The sequence below is a fragment of the Cololabis saira genome, chromosome 4 (assembly GCF_033807715.1).
Source record: "Cololabis saira isolate AMF1-May2022 chromosome 4, fColSai1.1, whole genome shotgun sequence".
NCBI classification, from domain to species: domain Eukaryota; kingdom Metazoa; phylum Chordata; class Actinopteri; order Beloniformes; family Belonidae; genus Cololabis; species Cololabis saira.
In genome coordinates this window covers 7,503,989-7,521,110 of record NC_084590.1, presented here as the reverse complement: position 1 = coordinate 7,521,110, position 17,122 = coordinate 7,503,989, and the positions used below count along the sequence as shown (strand labels likewise).

General features: G+C 44.0%; 1 protein-coding gene across 3 annotated transcripts in view; it reads right to left on the bottom strand.

The window, feature by feature from the left end:
• LOC133441435 (alpha-2-macroglobulin-like protein 1) overlaps positions 1-17,122 on the bottom strand; it is a 64,383-nt gene that overhangs the window by 20,668 nt on the left and 26,593 nt on the right. Inside the window, exons 6-18 of one of the 3 annotated variants that reach the window (XM_061718718.1) lie at positions 16,570-16,738; positions 16,393-16,477; positions 16,006-16,126; positions 15,819-15,933; positions 14,483-14,592; positions 12,664-12,825; positions 12,314-12,550; positions 11,326-11,389; positions 9,453-9,598; positions 9,216-9,365; positions 8,411-8,692; positions 6,724-6,805; positions 6,515-6,641 (exon numbers count right to left, since the gene is read on the bottom strand). In XM_061718718.1, the coding sequence (XP_061574702.1) occupies positions 6,515-6,641; positions 6,724-6,805; positions 8,411-8,692; positions 9,216-9,365; positions 9,453-9,598; positions 11,326-11,389; positions 12,314-12,550; positions 12,664-12,825; positions 14,483-14,592; positions 15,819-15,933; positions 16,006-16,126; positions 16,393-16,477; positions 16,570-16,738 (1,850 nt within the window). Of the gene's footprint in view, positions 1-6,336; positions 6,470-6,514; positions 6,642-6,723; positions 6,806-8,410; positions 8,693-9,215; positions 9,366-9,452; positions 9,599-11,325; positions 11,390-12,313; positions 12,551-12,663; positions 12,826-14,482; positions 14,593-15,818; positions 15,934-16,005; positions 16,127-16,392; positions 16,478-16,569; positions 16,739-17,122 lie in introns of all 3 variants that reach the window. The other 2 variants (XM_061718719.1, XM_061718717.1) reach the window with 2 other exon arrangements.

Genomic DNA, 17,122 nt, shown 5'->3' with positions numbered 1-17,122 from the left:
TGTAAAGCACAATACAACACAAGGTAATTCAAAGTGCTTTACATCAACATTAAAAGCAGCAAGACACAATTAAACAGTAAATAACAAAAGATGTTAAAAAGTAAGGGCAGTAGAGTACAGCAGGTTCATCTCATTCTTACAATGGCAAGAATGACTTTTTTATACAGTCAAAACGTACAAAGACCGGGTCAAATACAGTATTACAAAGTAATCTGTGCAGATTCGTGCAGTGAATCAGACCAATTTGACAATTCTACGTCACAATGCCTGCATTCAGGGCTTATCCATAACTTTGCACTGTTTTCAAAAATCACAAGTATTTAATTTAGGAGTAGCTTCAGTAAACAGTAATGTTTTTATCCTGATTTAAAGGATCTACAGTTGCAGCAGACCTCAGGTCTACAGGAAGTTTTTTCCACCGGTGAGGAGCAGAATAACTGAACTGCCTCACCTTGCTTGGTTCTGGTTCTGGAACCACAACAAACCAGATCCAGATGAAGCTCAGGGGTCTGGGAGCTTCATAGGAACTAACAGATCCAGCATGTATTTTGGTCCAAGACCATTCAGGTCTTTGTAGACCAGCAGGAAGATTTCCTGGTGTAATGTGGTCCAGTTTCCTGGTGTAATATGGTCCAGTTTCCTGGTGTAATGTGGTCCAGTTTCCTGGTGTAATATGGTCCAGTTTCCTGGTGTAATGTGGTCCAGTTTCCTGGTGTAATATGGTCCAGTTTCCTGGTGTAATGTGGTCCAGTTTCCTGGTGTAATATGGTCCAGTTTCCTGGTGTAATATGGTCCAGTTTCCTGGTGTAATATGGTCCAGTTTCCTGGTGTAATGTGCTCCAGTTTCCTGGTGTAATATGGTCCAGTTTCCTGGTGTAATATGGTCCAGTTTCCTGGTGTAATGTGTTCCAGTTTCCTGGTGTAATATGGTCCAGTTTCCTGGTGTAATATGGTCCAGTTTCCTGGTGTAATATGGTCCAGTTTCCTGGTGTAATGTGGTCCAGTTTCCTGGTGTAATATGGTCCAGTTTCCTGGTGTAATGTGGTCCAGTTTCCTGGTGTAATATGGTCCAGTTTCCTGGTGTAATATGGTCCAGTTTCCTGGTGTAATGTGGTCCAGTTTTCTGGTGTAATATGGTCCAGTTTCCTGGTGTAATGTGGTCCAGTTTCCTGGTGTAATGTGGTCCAGTTTCCTGGTGTAATATGGTCCAGTTTCCTGGTGTAATTTGGTCCAGTTTCCTGGTGTAATATGGTCCAGTTTCCTGGTGTAATATGGTCCAGTTTCCTGGTGTAATATGGTCCAGTTTCCTGGTGTAATATGGTCCAGTTTCCTGGTGTAATGTGGTCCAGTTTCCTTGTGTAATATGGTCCAGTTTCCTGGTGTAATATGGTCCAGTTTCCTGGTGTAATATGGTGCAGTTTCCTGGTGTAATATGGTCCAGTTTCCTGGTGTAATATGGTCCAGTTTCCTGGTGTAATATGGTCCAGTTTCCTGGTGTAATATGGTCCAGTTTCCTGGTGTAATATGGTGCAGTTTCCTGGTGTAATATGGTCCAGTTTCCTGGTGTAATATGGTCCAGTTTCCTGGTGTAATATGGTCCAGTTTCCTGGTGTAATATGGTCCAGTTTCCTGGTGTAATATGGTCCAGTTTCCTGGTGTAATATGGTCCAGTTTCCTGGTGTAATATGGTCCAGTTTCCTGGTGTAATATGGTCCAGTTTCCTGGTGTAATATGGTGCAGTTTCCTGGTGTAATATGGTCCAGTTTCCTGGTGTAATATGGTCCAGTTTCCTGGTGTAATATGGTCCAGTTTCCTGGTGTAATGTGGTCCAGTTTCCTGGTGTAATATGGTCCAGTTTCCTGGTGTAATATGGTCCAGTTTCCTGGTGTAATATGGTCCAGTTTCCTGGTGTAATGTGCTCCAGTTTCCTGGTGTAATATGGTCCAGTTTCCTGGTGTAATATGGTCCAGTTTCCTGGTGTAATGTGTTCCAGTTTCCTGGTGTAATATGGTCCAGTTTCCTGGTGTAATATGGTCCAGTTTCCTGGTGTAATATGGTCCAGTTTCCTGGTGTAATGTGGTCCAGTTTCCTGGTGTAATATGGTCCAGTTTCCTGGTGTAATGTGGTCCAGTTTCCTGGTGTAATATGGTCCAGTTTCCTGGTGTAATATGGTCCAGTTTCCTGGTGTAATGTGGTCCAGTTTTCTGGTGTAATATGGTCCAGTTTCCTGGTGTAATGTGGTCCAGTTTCCTGGTGTAATGTGGTCCAGTTTCCTGGTGTAATATGGTCCAGTTTCCTGGTGTAATTTGGTCCAGTTTCCTGGTGTAATATGGTCCAGTTTCCTGGTGTAATGTGGTCCAGTTTCCTGGTGTAATATGGTCCAGTTTCCTGGTGTAATATGGTCCAGTTTCCTGGTATAATATGGTCCAGTTTCCTGGTGTAATGTGGTCCAGTTTCCTGGTGTAATATGGTCCAGTTTCCTGGTGTAATGTGGTCCAGTTTCCTGGTATAATATGGTCCAGTTTCCTGGTGTAATGTGGTCCAGTTTCCTGGTGTAATATGGTCCAGTTTCCTGGTGTAATATGGTCCAGTTTCCTGGTGTAATGTGGTCCAGTTTCCTGGTGTAATGTGGTCCAGTTTCCTGGTGTAATATGGTCCAGTTTCCTGGTGTAATATGGTCCAGTTTCCTGGTGTAATATGGTCCAGTTTCCTGGTGTAATGTGCTCCAGTTTCCTGGTGTAATATGGTCCAGTTTCCTGGTGTAATATGGTCCAGTTTCCTGGTGTAATGTGTTCCAGTTTCCTGGTGTAATATGGTCCAGTTTCCTGGTGTAATATGGTCCAGTTTCCTGGTGTAATGTGGTCCAGTTTCCTGGTGTAATGTGGTCCAGTTTCCTGGTGTAATATGGTCCAGTTTCCTGGTGTAATATGGTCCAGTTTCCTGGTGTAATATGGTCCAGTTTCCTGGTGTAATATGGTCCAGTTTCCTGGTGTAATGTGGTCCAGTTTCCTGGTGTAATGTGGTCCAGTTTCCTGGTGTAATATGGTCCAGTTTCCTGGTGTAATATGGTCCAGTTTCCTGGTGTAATATGGTCCAGTTTCCTGGTGTAATGTGGTCCAGTTTCCTGGTGTAATGTGGTCCAGTTTCCTGGTGTAATATGGTCCAGTTTCCTGGTGTAATATGGTCCAGTTTCCTGGTGTAATATGGTCCAGTTTCCTGGTGTAATGTGTTCCAGTTTCCTGGTGTAATATGGTCCAGTTTCCTGGTGTAATGTGGTCCAGTTTCCTGGTGTAATATGGTCCAGTTTCCTGGTGTAATATGGTCCAGTTTCCTGGTGTAATATGGTCCAGTTTCCTGGTGTAATATGGTCCAGTTTCCTGGTGTAATGTGGTCCAGTTTCCTGGTGTAATGTGGTCCAGTTTCCTGGTGTAATATGGTCCAGTTTCCTGGTGTAATGTGTTCCAGTTTCCTGGTGTAATATGGTCCAGTTTCCTGGTGTAATGTGGTCCAGTTTCCTGGTGTAATGTGGTCCAGTTTCCTGGTGTAATGTGTTCCAGTTTCCTGGTGTAATATGGTCCAGTTTCCTGGTGTATTATGGTCCAGTTTCCTGGTGTAATATGGTCCAGTTTCCTGGTGTAATATGGTCCAGTTTCCTGGTGTAATGTGGTCCAGTTTCCTGGTGTAATATGGTCCAGTTTCCTGGTGTAATATGGTCCAGTTTCCTGGTGTAATATGGTCCAGTTTCCTGGTGTAATATGGTCCAGTTTCCTGGTGTAATATGGTCCAGTTTCCTAGTGTAATGTGGTCCAGTTTCCTGGTGTAATATGGTCCAGTTTCCTGGTGTAATATGGTTCAGTTTCCTGGTGTAATATGGTCCAGTTTCCTGGTGTAATATGGTCCAGTTTCCTGGTGTAATGTGTTCCAGTTTCCTGGTGTAATATGGTCCAGTTTCCTGGTGTAATATGGTCCAGTTTCCTGGTGTAATGTGGTCCAGTTTCCTGGTGTAATATGGTCCAGTTTCCTGGTGTAATGTGGTCCAGTTTCCTGGTGTAATATGGTCCAGTTTCCTGGTGTAATGTGGTCCAGTTTCCTGGTGTAATATGGTCCAGTTACCTGGTGTAATATGGTCCAGTTTCCTGGTGTAATGTGTTCCAGTTTCCTGGTGTAATATGGTCCAGTTTCCTGGTGTAATGTGGTCCAGTTTCCTGGTGTAATATGGTCCAGTTTCCTGGTGTAATATGGTCCAGTTTCCTGGTGTAATATGGTCCAGTTTCCTGGTGTAATGTGGTCCAGTTTCCTGGTGTAATGTGGTCCAGTTTCCTGGTGTAATATGGTCCAGTTTCCTGGTGTAATGTGTTCCAGTTTCCTGGTGTAATATGGTCCAGTTTCCTGGTGTAATATGGTCCAGTTTCCTGGTGTAATGTGGTCCAGTTTCCTGGTGTAATGTGGTCCAGTTTCCTGGTGTAATGTGGTCCAGTTTCCTGGTGTAATATGGTCCAGTTTCCTGGTGTAATGTGGTCCAGTTTCCTGGAGTTTGTAAGGACTCTGACTACAGCGTTCTGGATCAGCTGCAGATGCCTGATAGATTTCTTGTTAAGGCCTGTAAAGATGCCATTGAAATAATCCAACCTACTGAAAATAAATGCATGAATACGTTTTTCCATGTCTTGTTTAGACAGAAACCCCTTAATTTAACCAATGTTTTTCAGGTAGTAATAGGCAGATTTAGTGATAAGGTCATGTGGAAGACAAGCTCACCCTGCTGCCACCCTGAGGTTTCACGTACCAGGACACATCGCTCCTTATCGCCGTAAAATGAGATGAATTTAACACCTGGCATCTGCACTCCCCGTCATTATTTATTTGACAAGAACTAAGAAAGAAATGTAACAAGTTCAAGCGTGGCTGCTTCCTAGGCGACTCCAGTGATTCAAGGCGGTCCAGCGCTTGCAGAGATATAGTCACTCCAGCATGTCTTGGGTCGACCCCGTGATCTGCTCGCAGTTGGACACGCTTCAAACTGATCAGGTGTGGTGGAACAGATAAACATCTCCAAGATGCAGGGCAGCAGCTGGACTAAACTGCTAAGGCTTGATTTGACTTAGATGTGTACCTTTGGTCATTTGGCTGTAAAACAAGCTCAAATCATGAAGGTGGTCTGGCCGGAGACCTCCTCTGTGGGGTTCCTCAGGTCCCTTCAGTGGTCACGGTTACATGATGTTTATTCATTCGGAATTAATTATTCTGAATTAAATAATTCAGAATTAAACTATTTTCCTTCAAGTTTACATGGAAATAGTAATTCCGAATTAAGGTTTACGTGGAAAACACGTTTGATCGGCTTTATCCAATTCCTCTTCAGGTCTGGGGGTTGGGAAGGTTCTGATTGGATAGGGGGGCGGACCGGAAGTTACTCTACCGGAAGAAAAACAAACTTAGCCGCTACAACTTTGAAAAGCTCACAATTTTGATGTTTCCTGTTTCCATCTGTTCTTTTAATTATTTCCAGGTCCTCCAAGCTATTTATTAAATAAATGGTCTCTGCTCTTGACCAGCGTTTACTGCGTGCTGCATCTTGAAACTTTGTTTGGAAAACCAGCCCAGCGTGGAATATAAGGTCATGGAGACAGACGGGCGAGGGAACGAGCAGAAAGAAAGACCGGAATTAATTTAAAGAGGAATGAGTGTTTACATGATCGTGGAATTATTCCATTCGGATTTAAAATTGGAATAAACCAGTCACTTACTTCGGAATTAAGTTTAATTCAGAATGGCCATTTTCATTCAGAATTAGGTGTTTACATGGTAACTTTTAATAATTTTAATTCGTATTTAATTTTAATTCTGAATTAAAGAGGAATTAAACTTCCCATGTAAACGCACTGAATGTCAGACTTGGTAATGACCCGCGAACGAAAGTGCAGCACGTATCCAAAGGCTCCACATCTACGTAAAAATGCTTGGTTTTTCTAAGCCTTTCTGCAGTTTGGCTGGTTTTTGTTGAGTAAATACTGACGTTGTGCACAAGGTCGTGTTGTTGTATTTAGTCCATTTTAAGACCTGGTAATGCTCAGATACTTTTATCATGTCCTTAAACACGACACCTTAGAGTTGAGGAAAAGCTATTTTTTCTTTTTCACGACCGTACACTTGGACAATATCACAAATACGAGATCAAGATGATGGAGTCGTTTGTGCTTTTAGTTGCGGCAAATTTGGGAAAATCTCCATCTTCTGCTGAAGAAACGATTCTCTATGATTCAAATAAACACTGCTGCTTCTTATGAGTTTAAAATGCCCAAATGCATCATCATTTATCTGATTTGTTATTTTTACCCAACAGGAACCAGGTCCCAGATCCAGGTTTCAGGGAAGAACTTTCTGACTGTCTCCTTTGTGTCCTTCCTTAATAATTCCGGCATGCGCGCAGAAGGCCCCCCGAGACCAGGGGAATCAAAGAGTAGTACACCTAGGAACACATGGGAAAACAAATCAATTAAACTAAAATACTTACCCTATAGATACCAGGTCCCAAATCCAGGTCTCAGGGAAGTATTTTCTAATAGTCTCCTTAGTATTTCCACCCCGACCTCCTCCATCAGGCATAGATGCGTACTGAACATTGTCTGAACGAAAGTTTACTGCAGTTTTTAATGTAGCATTCATTTCTGTGGGTCGCTATTAATGGACAAAACAACTGACAAATAAAAAGAAGAAACTTACCCTGAGGAACCGCAAATCCATATGGAAAGCAATCAATAGGCCTTTTCACATCAGAGTTTGTGATCATTTTTATTCCGATTTCCTAGAAGTTGACAGACATGTGAAAACCGAATTAGTGTGACACCGTCTGCTGTACATGATTAAATAAATACTGATGATACAGAATGAAAACCACTAGACAATTCCAGTACAGTAGAGGGAAAAAAAGTCATCAAGTGTTACTCAAATGTAATAACTAACGTGGATTAGACGAGGTAAAGATGGAGAATTGAGAACAAACAAATGGAAGTAAAGGAGAGAACGATAAAGAAGAAACAGCACCCAGCAAACTGAGAAAAAGCAGCCAACTTGAACTAGATTAACGTCACGAGATAGAGCTAGAACAAACTTTAACTTGTTAAAATTACAACTTTAGTGAGCTAAAATTAGTTGGACAAATTTAACGTTAATCAAGTTAAAGTTAGCTGGACCAAGTTATGTTTAATCAAGTTTAGTTACCTATAGTTTGCTGGACCAAGTAAACGTTAATCAAGTTCAAGTTAGCTATATATATATATATATATATATATATATATATATATATATATATATATATATATATATATATATATATATATATAGCTGGACAGAGGAAGTTAGCTGGACCATGTTAAAGTTAATGAAGGTAAAGTTAGCTCAAAATAAACTGGACCATGGAAACATTAAACAAGTTAAAGTAAGCTAAAGTTAGCTGGACCAAGAAAACGTTAATCAAGTTAAAGTAAGGTAAAGTTAGCTGGACCAAAGAAACGTTAATCAAGTTAAAGTTAGCTGGACCAAGTTAAAGTTAGCTAAAATTAGCTGGACCAATGAAACATTAATCAAGTTAAAGTTAGCTAAAATTAGCTGGACCAATGAAACATTAATTAAGTTAAAGTTGGCTAAAGTTAGCTGGACCAAGTTAACGTTAGCTATAGTTAGCCGGACCAAGTTAACTTTAATCAAGTTTAGTTATATATGGTTAGCTGGACCAAGTTAACATTAATCAACTTAAAGTTAGCTAAAGTTAGCTGGACCAACTTAAAGTTAGCTAAAGTTAGCTGGACCAAGTTAAAGTGAGCTAAAGTTAGCTGGACCAACTTAAAGTTAGCTAAAGTTAGCTGGACCAAGTTAAAGTGAGCTAAAGTTAGCTGGACCAAGTTAACATTAATCAAGTTAAAATTAGCTGGACATAGTTAAAGTTAGCTAAATATAGCTGGACCATGGAAATGTTAATATGGTTAAAGATAGCTAAAGTTAGCTGGACCAAGTTAAAGTTAGCTAAAATAAACTGGACCAAGGAAACGTTAACCAAGTTAAAGTTAGATAAAAGTTAGCTAGACCAAGTTAAAGTTAGCTAAAATAAACTGGACCAAGGAAACGTTAATCAAGTTAAAGTTAGATAAAATTAGCTGGCACATTTTACAAAGCATTAGGCCTACTTAGCCTAAGAATGTAAAATATATATATATACATATATATATATATATATATATATATATATATATATATATATATATATATATATATATATATATATATATATATATATATATATATGTATATATATACGTAAATACACACACACACGCATACATATATATTTTTTTAATCTAAATTCATGATTGGTTAGTGTCTGTACATGTATGGAAAATGAACAGTGCTTTACTTTGAAGACGCTGTAGACATCATCCTTCTTATCGTTCATGGGAAAGTAGAAGGAACGCTTTGCCCGGGGTTTGTCTGCTGGTGGGACGTCTAGTTCAAGTACCACTTCAGTCACTGGTTTAAGTTCAACTTCTGGCAGAAGTTCAAGTTCCGGCGCAGGTTCAAGTTCCGGCACAGGCTCAGGAACAAATGGAAATCGGTTCGGCAAGCAGGGATACCTGTCAGAGTCTTCGATCATGTATCTGTATCCCGACATCTTCTGGACAGGCAGCTGGTTGAACACCTAAAAAAATATTACATAAACATATTTGTAGTAGTAATCATAATAATATTTAAAGCTGCAAGCAGCGATGAACGGGCCCTCGCGGTTGTTTTTTCACCAATAAAAGTCAAGGACCCAAAGTCCGATGACACCACCCACGAGTCTTTATGTCAAACCATTCAAAAGTTATGGCAGAAAGTAGGAACTATCAAATATGGACCAAATGAAGGGTGGGTGCAATTTTTGGCGTCTATCGTCGCCATGGTAACGCTTTTGACTGAGAAAAGTAATGCGTAATCTCGACATTTCGACTTTTTGTTTTTTTCTCGAAGTGCACAATAAAAAAGAAAATCTTCCCCTCTCAAATATTTTTTCTCCTGCATGGCCCTAATACTCTTCCGTATCATGCAGTGTGAAACTCCCAAGTTTACTTTATTACATTTTTGATTAAATTTCAGATTTTTTAATTTTCTTTCAGTCTGAATTTCCATCCCCTTTGCCAGGTAGCGGTCCAGGCCTGGGCCTCGGGTGAGCGGCAGCGTACGTGTTCGACGGTGAGCTCCTTCTCCGGCTGCAGCAGCAGGACGCTCTGGTCGATGGCTCGGACGGAGCACAGGGACCTCGGCTGCGCCTCCAGGGTCAGCTTGACCGAGCTTCCTGGAAGCGTCTGGACGGAGGAGAACTTCATGGACACCTGGCCCGGACACAAAGTGGAGAGTCAGCCACTCGTCCAGAACCACGCGGGCTCTGGCTCTGAAGCCGGTGTCTCGGCGTCTCCTACCTTGTTGCTCAAGCACTGCTGGATGGGGAAGTCCTTGCTGTCGGCCACCGCCTCTCCGCCGGGCATCACCGTGTAAACCACCACCTGGGCGAACGGTGCCAGCTTGGTCACCTGGCCCAGGGATATGGTCAGCTCTCCTTGGTTGACTGGAGCAGAAAGCAGACACAGGTGAGGGAATGGACCCTGGCAGAACTTTCACTGGCTCCAAACACACAGGAGAACCATGAATGGTTACGTATGAAAATCACGCTTTGTACACAAAAGTCCCTCTTTTGTGCCTCCTCTTTTAGTTCCAGGGTTTTTCTGCGTAAAAATATGAAAAAGATCCTTCTGAGCGTCGTGGCTTTATTGTTTATTATTGTTCCTCATTATTTACAAAGTTTGGTAACAACCAGACCACACCCTAACAACCACATCCTAGAACCCGGTGGTGGACACACCGCAAGTAAAGGATGCCGTCAGACTGAAGAAGGAGTCCTACCGAGCTATGTTGGCCTGTGGGACTCCTGACGCAGTAGATGGGTACCGACATGCCAAGCAAGCCGCAGCTCGGGCAGTCTTGGAGGCAAAAACTCGGGTCTGGGAGGAGTTCGGGGAGGCCATGGAGGAAGACTTTCGGTCGGCCCCGAGGAAATTCTGGCAAACCGTTCAGCACCTCAGAAGGGGGAAGCAGTACTCTGCTGGCACCGTTTATGGTGCAGGTGGGGAGCTGTTGACCTCGACTGGGGACATTGTCGGACGGTTGAAGGAATACTTCGAGGATCTCCTCAACCCGACTGACATGCCTTACATTGAGGAAGCAGAGAGTGGGCACTCTGGGGCGTGCTCGTCCATCACCCCAGTCGAGGTCACTGAGGTAGTTCGTAAGCTCCTCGGTGGCACCGGGGGGGATGAGATTCGCTCTGAGTACCTCAAGGCTCTGGATGTCGTAGGGCTGTCTTGGTTGACACGCCTCTGCAACATCGCATGGAGGAAGGGGACAGTACCGCTGGAGTGGCAAACCGGGGTGGTGGTCCCTCTGTTTAAAAAGGGGGACCAGAGAGTGTGTTCCAACTATAGGGGGATCACACTTCTCAGCCTCCCCGGGAAAGTCTACTCCAAGGTACTGGAGAGGAGAATACGGCCGATAGTTGAATTGAATTGATCATACAGAGTCCTGCCTCAGGTGGAGGAGTTCAAGTATTTCGGGGTCTTGTTCACGAGTGAGGGAACGATGGAGCGTGAGATTGACAGACGGTTCGGTGCAGCGTCCGCAGTTATGCGGTCAATGTACCGGACCGTCGCGGTGAAGAGGGAGCTGAGTCGAAAGGCGAAGCTCTCGATTTACCTGTCAATCTACGCACCTACCCTCACCTATGGTCATGAACTTTGGGTAATGACCGAAAGGACGAGATCGCGGATACAAGCGGCCGAGATGAGTTCCCTCCGCAGGGTGATTGTTTTTGCTAAATAAATTAGAAATTCAGCCTCTGAGCCATGTCTTTATCTTCCCATTCTCTAACCTCATTATCTATGAGGGATTCTGAGTGGGCGGGGCTATGATAATGAGGCTCTGTGCTGATTGGCTGCCTGAATGACGCGATACACCGCTACGGAAAAATGGTGGAAGCTCCGGCCGGTGGAGTTAGTTTTGGGTGTGGTTTCACGCATCGCTCCCGTCGTTACGTAACGACAGGAGCAGAATCTGAACGGCTCGTGGATCCACATCACACTGGATGGCTCATCCGGGCGGCTGTACAGACACTGCAGAATTTGGTTGCTTTCCTCCTTCTCTGAGTTGGCAGGCTGAGGGGAGACCACTTTATACAGTATATGTTAAGGCAAGAGAAAACGTGTTTCTTCATAATAGGTCCCCTTTAAACAAAGTTTGTACCTTTTCCTGCTTTGACGTCAGCTGGGATACTGCCGTGCTGCACGATCGCACCTCTGGACACAACCTTGGGAAAAGACAAAGACATGCAGGGAAAATTGGTACACAGGAGCAGGGGAAGATCAAGGGAAGAATGTAGAAACACACAATGCGAGTTTGTTAAGTTTTCCTGGTCTTTTCTGGTCTGCATCAAGTCACTTCAGAGACTGGGTCTGGGGATCGATTCAAATGTCAAGAATAGATTCGATTCCGATTCTTAAGATTCAGAATCGATTATCAAGATTTGCTCCGATCCCGATATTGATTGGGGTTAGTGTTATTAAAACGTTTTTTGAGCTGTTGCATGAATTATACAGGACTGTCTCAGAAAATTTGAATATTGTGATTTTCTGTAATGCAATTACAAAAACAAAAATGTCATACATTCTGGATTCATTACAAATCAACTGAAATATTGCAAGCCTTTTATTATTTTAATATTGCTGATCATGGCTTACAGCTTAAGAAAACTCAAATATCCTATCTCAAAAAATTTGAATATTCTGGGAATCTTAATCTTAAACTGTAAGCCATAATCTTTTTCTGAGACAGTCCTGTATGACTGTGTATAAGCAACATATTAATACTAGTATTATATTGAGATTCAACAGCAAGTATTGGCAGCTAATGATGCTGTAAGGACCAATCAGCTCCCAGAATGCTGATAGAATTGCTTTCAGAAACATCTTGGTGCAGAATTACCAAACAGATCCAGGGAGGAAACAGAGACGGATGAAATCGCTTTTATTTTTTCCAACATTCCGTTTGCATTTTATCCTTTTCGGTTTTTAATTTTTGGCATTTTATGCAAATGTATCCCCAAGACAGTATGAATATGAGAATCGATTTAGAACCGAAAAAAAAAAAGATTTTTCCAACACAGGCCTAGTCAACGGAGGACGCCAAGGTGGCAATTGGTGTTAAAATAGTAAAAGGACCCTGCAACACATACCAGGAAGAAGAAGTCAAGGGTCTCCTGTCCGTCCTTCAGCTCCTCCCCCTGGATGATGTACTGAGCCTGCAGCGCTGCGTCTCTGTCGCAGGCCAACGCCTCGCCCACCTGCAGGAGCTTCAGGAAACTCCTGCTCTTGGAGTAAAACTGTGTGATGGAATGGAAGGCCCGGTCATAATCCGGTTTCCGCACTTCGTAGTCGTACGGCCCGTGATCCAACGTGCTTTTAGAGTGCGCCTGCGGAAGGGATCAAAGGTCAAACTGCACCTCCGGGTCTCAAACATAAACCAACTGGTTCAGTTTCCCCTGAAAGCAACTGGTCCCTGGAGACTACAACCAGATCCACCCACCGTCAAAGATATGCGATCTGTCCACAGGGAGGTGTCCAGAGAAAACAGAGCCATGCCTCGCAGGTCTGTGGTGAACGTCAACTCAGTGGTTCCGTTGTTTTCAACGAACAGGTGGATCGTCTCATTGAAAACAGGTTTGCTGTCTGGACCGACCATTTTCACCTGGAACACAGTGGAAGCAGGATTTCAGATCTCATCCACATTCTCACTAAATGTCGACGGAGGTTTAACGTCATATATTTTATGCAAAAGTGATAAAAGTAGAGCATATGAGGTATAATTAACTATTGAATTCAGGTGTTTTTCAGTCAGACTCGTAAATGAATTCCAGCAGAATTCCAGGGTCTGGCTCCAGACCCTAGCGGTAGGTGGAGGAACCGCGGGTCTGGCTCCAGACCATAGTGCAGGGGTGGCCAACCCGCGGCTCGCGAGTCGCATGCAGCTCTTTACTTGGTTTCATGCGGCTCTTGCGACTTTATTTGACAGGTGCAGTGAAAGACAGACACATACTGTAGGAAGTGGGGGCAAAATATGCCGCGACTGGAATCGATCCCGCGTCGCTGTACAGGGGAAGGTGTACATAAATCGCCTGCTCAACCCGTTGAGCTATACGGGTGCGCTCGCGTTCGTGACGGAAATAACTTGGAGGGAAAAAAATACACTCTCAGAATGGCAGGGAAAAAATGCACGGCCAAACGAAAAGATGAAGATAAACACAAGGCGTTTTTAACAGAGTGGGAGAGTTTATTAATATTTAAGCCATACATAGCGAGAGACCATGGTATACGTTCATTATATCACAGCTGAGGGGTGTCTCCGGCCCGATGCGAAGTGATGTATTGCTTTTATAAAACGGTTACCAATAATGTAAATATGAAAGAGGAATACACAATCTATTTAATGTAGTTTTTAATTAATCAGAAATACATATTATCCAGTAAAAATAGCCCCACTGTGGAAAAAATAGTCCCCTCTCTCCAGATGTAGCTCCACATGTCGTCTTTTGCTCGTCTGACTGGCACTCGTCAGTCCATTCATCCATCGTTAGCCCTCCTCGGAGATAATTCATTGTTAACAAAAATAAGAAATAAACTTTAACACCAGCTACTTTTTGCTACCTGCTGTAACCGTCAAAAAATATGTAACAGTTGGTTGTTGTCATGGATACATTGTTGCTTCCCTGAGGCGGGATGATATGCTGGGATAAGGCTTTAGAATAGAAGCCGTGGTATATGCTCATTATACCACGGTTAACAACCAATCCGATTGCAGGATTTCACCATTCCGTTTTCTAATGGTATTTTTATGTCTCAGAGAGAGCAGGGAGTGAGGGATGGGGCAGTTGATGTGTGCATGTGGCTCTTTGCAGTAACACAGTAACCAATTGTGGCTCTTAGCCTCTGACTGGTTGGCCTCCCCTGGCCTAGCGGTCGGTGGAGGAACCGCGAGTCTGGATCCAGACCCTAGTGGTCGGGGGGGGGGCTGCAATGCTCATGACTCCCACAGTGAGTTCAAGTTGAACCCCCTGAGATGCTGAGGAAAGAGGATGAATGAAATAAGTGAAACAAGATTAACGGCTCCCGTGACGCTCTACTTTGGCAAAGTGGCACTTTGACTGACTTCTGGCGCCCAGCTAGCATGCTAATAGCATTGTTGGGTGTCTGAGAGCGTTTTGCTAAAGACAGTGTTAAAGCTAGCATGCTCCTCGCATGATGCTAGAAAGGAAGTGCTGGTGCTGCCGCTAACAAAGTGATCAACTCAGACTTCATAGGCTCCAAACTTCACAGTAGAGGCTTCAGTTTCATTACTCGACGGTTACCTTTCCGTCAAACGGGAGGCCGGGCTTGTACGCTTCAGGTACATCCTGGAAGGTGACAGTTCTCATCTGACTGGTGAAGGTGGTCTTCCCAGAGCCTTTAAGAATGACCCCTAGATGGTAGAAAGACAAACAGATCAGAGCTCGCCAGGAACCACTGCCGGCAGTTTCTTTTAATCTGAGGTAGCAGCAGTGATTGTATTTGTCCAGTTTTCTTTATTTCCTCTGGTTTCCAGTGAAATGTCAGACCTCCGGATGTACCGGCTATAGAGTAAATCCCCTCATGCTCAGAACAGTGCAGTAATAGAAGCCACTTTGCATGATTTGTTGTTTTAAGACTAATATCTGGGATATACTTGCAGTTCAGACCGGGTCCGCGTACGCATCATGGCCGCCACTCGTATCCTGCGTTCATTTGACGTGTCAACATGCACGTTCTCAAAAAGACACTGAACGCGTACGCGACCTGCAGTTCTCGCTGTGGCCGTGAGTGGCGCTGGTCCCGGTCAGATACCAGCTGGTCACAAGTGACAACGCGGAGGTTGCTGGCGCCGTTTCCTTTGCCGAGATCGCAACCAAAGCAATGTTATAATCTCCTCTTCATCCTATGGTGTCATGTAAACTTGTTTGTTGTTTTAATCTGCTACTGCTACTACCACTGCTACTAAATATTTAATCACTTTTCCAACTGTTGCTCTGCTTACTGCCCCCTATCGGTCTCCGCCGGTACGACGCGCTCTCCTCGTGTACTACGTGAGCGATTTTGCGGTTGGTGGTGCACGCGAACAGACACGAACAGACACGAACAGACGCGAACGCAAGCACCAACAGCAAGTATATCCCAGGCTTAAAGCAGCGCCCACAGCACTGTATGATCAGTGTGGTGTCGTCTGCGTATTCATCAGCTCGGTTTGAAGTGGACAACAAGCTTTGGGAGCTTCTAGTGGTCCACGTGATGACAGCAGTGTCCAGTGTCTTTGACTCAGGACTTTGAGGTCACAACCGTGACGTCCCATCCAGCAATGGGGCACCGGTTGGAGATCTATATGGACAGATTCCTCTGCCATCTGCCATCTGGGTTTACTGGGTCGGTCCAGTAAAATGACTGTCCCGCGAGGAGTAACTGATATCGCCTAGATGGAGGTTTTCTTACCCTGGACCAGTGGACTAGATGGAGACTAGGGGGGTTTCAAGGTGACCTGGAACAGAGACTAGCAGTGTCACTATAGTTGTGTTGGTAAATATAACCAGAGTAAGCGCAGATGTTTAGTTGCATGACCTTGGACTATGTGATAACCTGTTAAAGTCACCTTGAGGTGACCTTTGGTTGTCAACCTACCAGTGCCGTCCTCCACCAGTTCAGCAGACACGTGAAAATTGTCGTCGTACCGCCTCTTGTGGAGGTGGAAGTCGGCCAGGTCCACCACCTGTTTGGCACATCCACTCGTATCCGTCTGGAAGAGATCTCAGACTCTTGAAAATAAGCTCTTTCAGGAAGCGGCATCTTGACCACGGGAAACACTCACCTTCAGCAGGAACGTCTTGCAGACGTCTCCCTCATCAGATGGTGATATCCAGTAATACCGGAAGGTACGTCTACAAAACTCTGCTCTCACTGAACCCAGAACTGGTTTCCCATATGTGTATCTGTAAGAAACAGCGCAGAAACACGTTGACCTAACGAGTCAAGGAGGAAGGGGTTGTGTCTGGACCTGCCCTCAGGGGTGCGGGGAGGAGCTCCATCACCCATGAGACACTTGTACTAGGGTCACTGCTCTTCCTCATGGAGAGGCGGGTTGTCCCCTCTTAGGGAGGAGTTCACGAAACCACATATTTCAAATAAGCGCGGTTTGATTGTTTCTGTTGATTCCTCTGCTGTAAATACAGGCGATCAGACTAAAGCAAACACTCACTTTCCACAGATCCTCATCGTGGCGTCCTTATCCAGGATGGTTATCACTTCAGGCAGGTGCACGTTTACTTCAAACGTTGGCAGAACTACAGCAAGAGAAACAGATTAGCACGTTAAAGACTGTATTTGAAGTTCTGACTGGCTCCAGTTTCTGCTCCGTCACCCGGCTGCAGCTCACCATATTCCTTGATGTCAAATTGGTGATAGATCATCTCTCCTTTGTCGGTCATGGCAGTGATCTGGTAGCTCCCTTGGTCAGCTTCGGGGATTGTGGGATGTGCGAGGTCGAGGATGCCGTTGACGATGGCCTTATCCAGCCACTGGGCGATGCGGTTGGAACTGGGATCCTGCAGTAAAGAGATGAGGTTACCATGTCGTCCCCACCGCAACCACAACAGGAAGTAACTTCTTCCAGGATTGGTTAGGCCAGACTGAATTATCGGCAAGCCCCGCCGCCTTAGTGACTATTGCTACGACATGTTTTAGGCTCATTTTAGACAGTAAAGGATTGCAGTAGATAATCGCAGTAGCCTAGTTTTGATTTTTTTTTTTTTTTTTTAGTTTTGTTTTGGTCATTTACATTTTAAGATGTTTGCATATGCACACTGTATATGTATACTCACAGGTATAAATATATATATTATATATATGTACACATTTCCTTTTTTTTTTTTTCTTTTTGACCAAAAAGGTATAGGCTGAAGCTTCATGGCTTATTTTGCCTATCCTTT